Source organism: Solanum stenotomum, chromosome 8 (genome assembly GCF_019186545.1).
Source record: "Solanum stenotomum isolate F172 chromosome 8, ASM1918654v1, whole genome shotgun sequence".
Taxonomy (NCBI): domain Eukaryota; kingdom Viridiplantae; phylum Streptophyta; class Magnoliopsida; order Solanales; family Solanaceae; genus Solanum; species Solanum stenotomum.
In genome coordinates, this window is record NC_064289.1 from 13,865,937 (window position 1) to 13,869,384 (window position 3,448).

Consider the following 3,448-nt stretch of genomic DNA (forward strand, 5'->3'; position numbering starts at 1 on the left):
GTGTCTCACAAATGTAGGGACCTGGTCCCATGCAGAGTTCTCTCGTCCAGATTTATAGTGGGGTACAGCTGGAAAGCTGCCCGCATCAGAAGTTGGTGAAGCTGTCAAAAGTACTACACCAATCAAAAGGAACGAGGTTGTTTGTCCAATGTGTGTTAACTCTTTATGGTTGACTTAGTCAACATGACAAACAACAAACTAATTCATTTATTCAAAAAGAGAGAGAGCCAGCACGTCTTCTCAAGAACTTACTAAGAAAAGTCTGTAAGGGACCTGGTCCCTGCAAGACTGCGTACGTGAAAGGACGACAGTACAGCTGTAAAGATGTCACTTCTGATGTGACAGGTGCACGTCTTTACAGAGAAGGCATGCTTTTAGCCAATGGGTTGTCCTAAGGAGTTTGTGTTCATTTTCAATATAGTCTCTTCCAACAACACACAAACTCAAGATTTGGCAAAACAAAAACTTGGATTTTCTCTGAAAATTCACAAGCTTGAAAAGAGAAGGCCATTTCAAAGAAAAACACTGTGCATATCAACAAGGGACTAGATGGAGTGCTAAACCATCTTGTTGTATTTGGAGCTTTGTGTCTTATGTGCTTACATTGTAAATTTGTTCCTATTCTATAAAGGATTCATATATTTTGTTTCGTTTTCTAAAAAGTCTAAGTCGGTTAAAGGTAACTAATTTAGTGGGTTGTGTTGTATCTGCTTGATCAAATTCTAAATCATCTAGAGTTAGGTGGTTTAGTGGGCAGTGTTGTATCCTCTTAGAAAAGTCTATATTAATTAGTGAGGGTTAGTATAGTGGGCAGTGTTGTATCTGCTCTGGCTCAGCTAAGTGATAGGAGGTATTGCTTAGTGTGGAGATTAGCAGGCTAATCTCATTTTGTAAACTGACTTTTACTTTTGCTTGGAGAAAATTAGTGGAAGCAGTTTGAAAAGTCATGTTGAGACAAATCGTGGTTTTACTCCCTTGAGCAAGGAAGTTTCCTCGTAAAATTGTTTGTTCAATCTTTACTTTCAGCACTTATTTTACTGTTTGTTATTGTAACTGTGCTAAGGACCTGGTCTCATCGAAACAAGTGGACGCATATTTTTAGTTACTGTTCTTGCTGAGTCAAAGGACCTGGTCCTTGACTGATAAGTGGACGCACACATTCCAACAATATTTTTTTTACTTATCAAATACATAAAAAAACTCATTTATCTTCTAGAAAATAATTTTCTCCGTACCGATACTTAGAGCTTGTTTGGATTGGCTTAAAATTTGGTCAAACTTACTTTTAAGTCATTTTTTATTTTGGAGAGTGTTTGGCAAAGTTAAAATAACTTAAAATAAGTTTAAAATGAATTTTTTTAAAAAAAAAAAAAAAATCAAAAGTAGGACTCCCTCTACTTTTTATTTTTTTGACTTAAAAGTCATTTAAGTTTATTTTTTTTATTTTTAACTTAAAAACTACTTTTTTCCACCACATCATAGGTTTTGCTTCTGCCTTCGCTTTCAGGAAGCTAAGTATTTTATTATCCATGGCGAAGATATCGTATAATAAGAAAATGTCTTGCACTGACCGTCCAATTGACCATCGACTAAACGGTCACTGCCTAAAAGGACTATGGACAACTATAACTATCCAAAAAGACACTCAAAACAGAACATAGCTCTAATTCATTATGCTATCATGCTTTTATTGAATTCTGCTTTCAGCAATGATCCTCTCTCTCATGTGATTCTTCCTGGAAGTGAGAACATTAATTGCTGCCTGCTCAAGGAAATAAGGAGAAACTGCCAAACGGGCTCTTAGCTTTTCAGCAAAACTGTTTTTGCTATTGCTATTTTTTCATCCACCGACCTAAATAGACCGTACGTTGTAATTAATGTTTAAATCACCTTATGAATGGCTAGTCATGAGACACATAGGCAGTATGGTGAGCCCAAAAAATTAATATGGTTGGTGATGTTGTACCTACCACTTGACAATCGATCTAATGCACGTATTAATCACATTTGTACGTACTTTTAGAGTGAATAGGAACACTTATGCAAGTTATTTTCGAGTGAAATGAATTTATTGCTTTGCTAGCTATTCTTTTCATTTTAATTAAATAGCTACGCCGTACGCGTGACATGATCAATGTGCGCATAAATTTGAAATTAGGTGTCGCTTCTACTAAGAAATGATATCTTTTAAAGTTGAAAAAATGGTCAAAAATGTTGTTAAACTATGTGAAATGAACAAAATGTCATTCGTTTATAGTTTGGCTCAAAAATGTCCTTACCGTCAGCACTTTGGCAAAAAAATGTCCTTGCAGTCAATACTTTGGTCCAAAAATGCCCTATATTTACAAAATGGGTCAAAAATGCCCTATTTTGAATAAATATATTATATTTTTTTCTTTTAAACACATCTTCTTTCTAATTTAAATATTATTCTTGTTTTGTTTCTTCTAAAATCACTTTAACAAATAAAAATGTAAGAATTATTTTTTTCTTCTTAATCTCATTTTATCAATTAAAAAAGAATAACTTCATGTACCCTTTCGACAGATAATATATGTCATATATATAAGATCATAGTATTTCCATCATTAATTTATATTTATATAATGATAAAAAATAATGATAATAAAATAAGAAATATTTTCATTTTTTTTTCTAAATTGAAGTAAGATAAACATTTGCTAATTTAAAAAAAAAAAAAACATTATTAGAAAAAGAATGTATTAAAAAGAAAAGAATAATATATTTATTTAAAAAATGAACATGTTTGACCCATTAAATAACAATAAGGGAATTTTGGACCAAAGTACTGACGGCAAAAGTATTTTTGGACCAAACTACAAATGGAGGCCATTTTTTAACCAAAATATTGACAGTAAGGACATTTTTGAGCCAAACTATAAATGGAAGATATTTTTATTCCTTTCACATAGTTTAAGGGCATTTTTGACCCTTTTTCCCTATAAAGTTTTTATAGAATCGTTCAATTTCCTTTATAGTATCTGAATCAATGGTATATTAATTTCCCATTATGATACAAGTAATTTGAAGATAACATGAAATATCATCGTACCAGTCACGAACCCTTCTCTGAAGTCTAAGATTAACTCCTAAAATATTTTTTGAAAAAATCTTTCTTTCATTACTCCTTAATTGAGTCTAATAATATTCTTTAAAGTTTAAAATATTTTTCAATCCGTATAATCAAATTCTATTCTTAAAACTGGACATGGTAAATCAACATGTCATCCTAATAAGGAATGTACACGACCGGGTTGGTTCGGGTTTTTCAATTATCAAATCAAACCATTTTTGTAAAAAATTTAAATTGATAAACCAAACCAAACTAATAAAATTCGGATTTTTTTGGGTTTTTCAACCTCGGGTTGGTTCGGATTTTTCAAATACCAAACCAAACCGTTGTGTCGAATTTTTAAATTTATAAATC

General features: G+C 31.9%; 1 protein-coding gene across 1 annotated transcript in view; it reads right to left on the minus strand.

Moving 5' to 3' along the window:
- Positions 1 to 1,687: 1,687 nt before the first annotated feature.
- The window catches only part of LOC125873511 (2-(3-amino-3-carboxypropyl)histidine synthase subunit 1-like), a 47,485-nt gene continuing 45,724 nt past the window's right edge, over positions 1,688 to 3,448 (minus strand). Inside the window, exon 2 of the mRNA XM_049554436.1 lies at positions 1,688 to 1,762. Coding sequence (XP_049410393.1) covers positions 1,688 to 1,762 — 75 coding nt within the window. The remainder of the gene's footprint in view (positions 1,763 to 3,448) is intronic.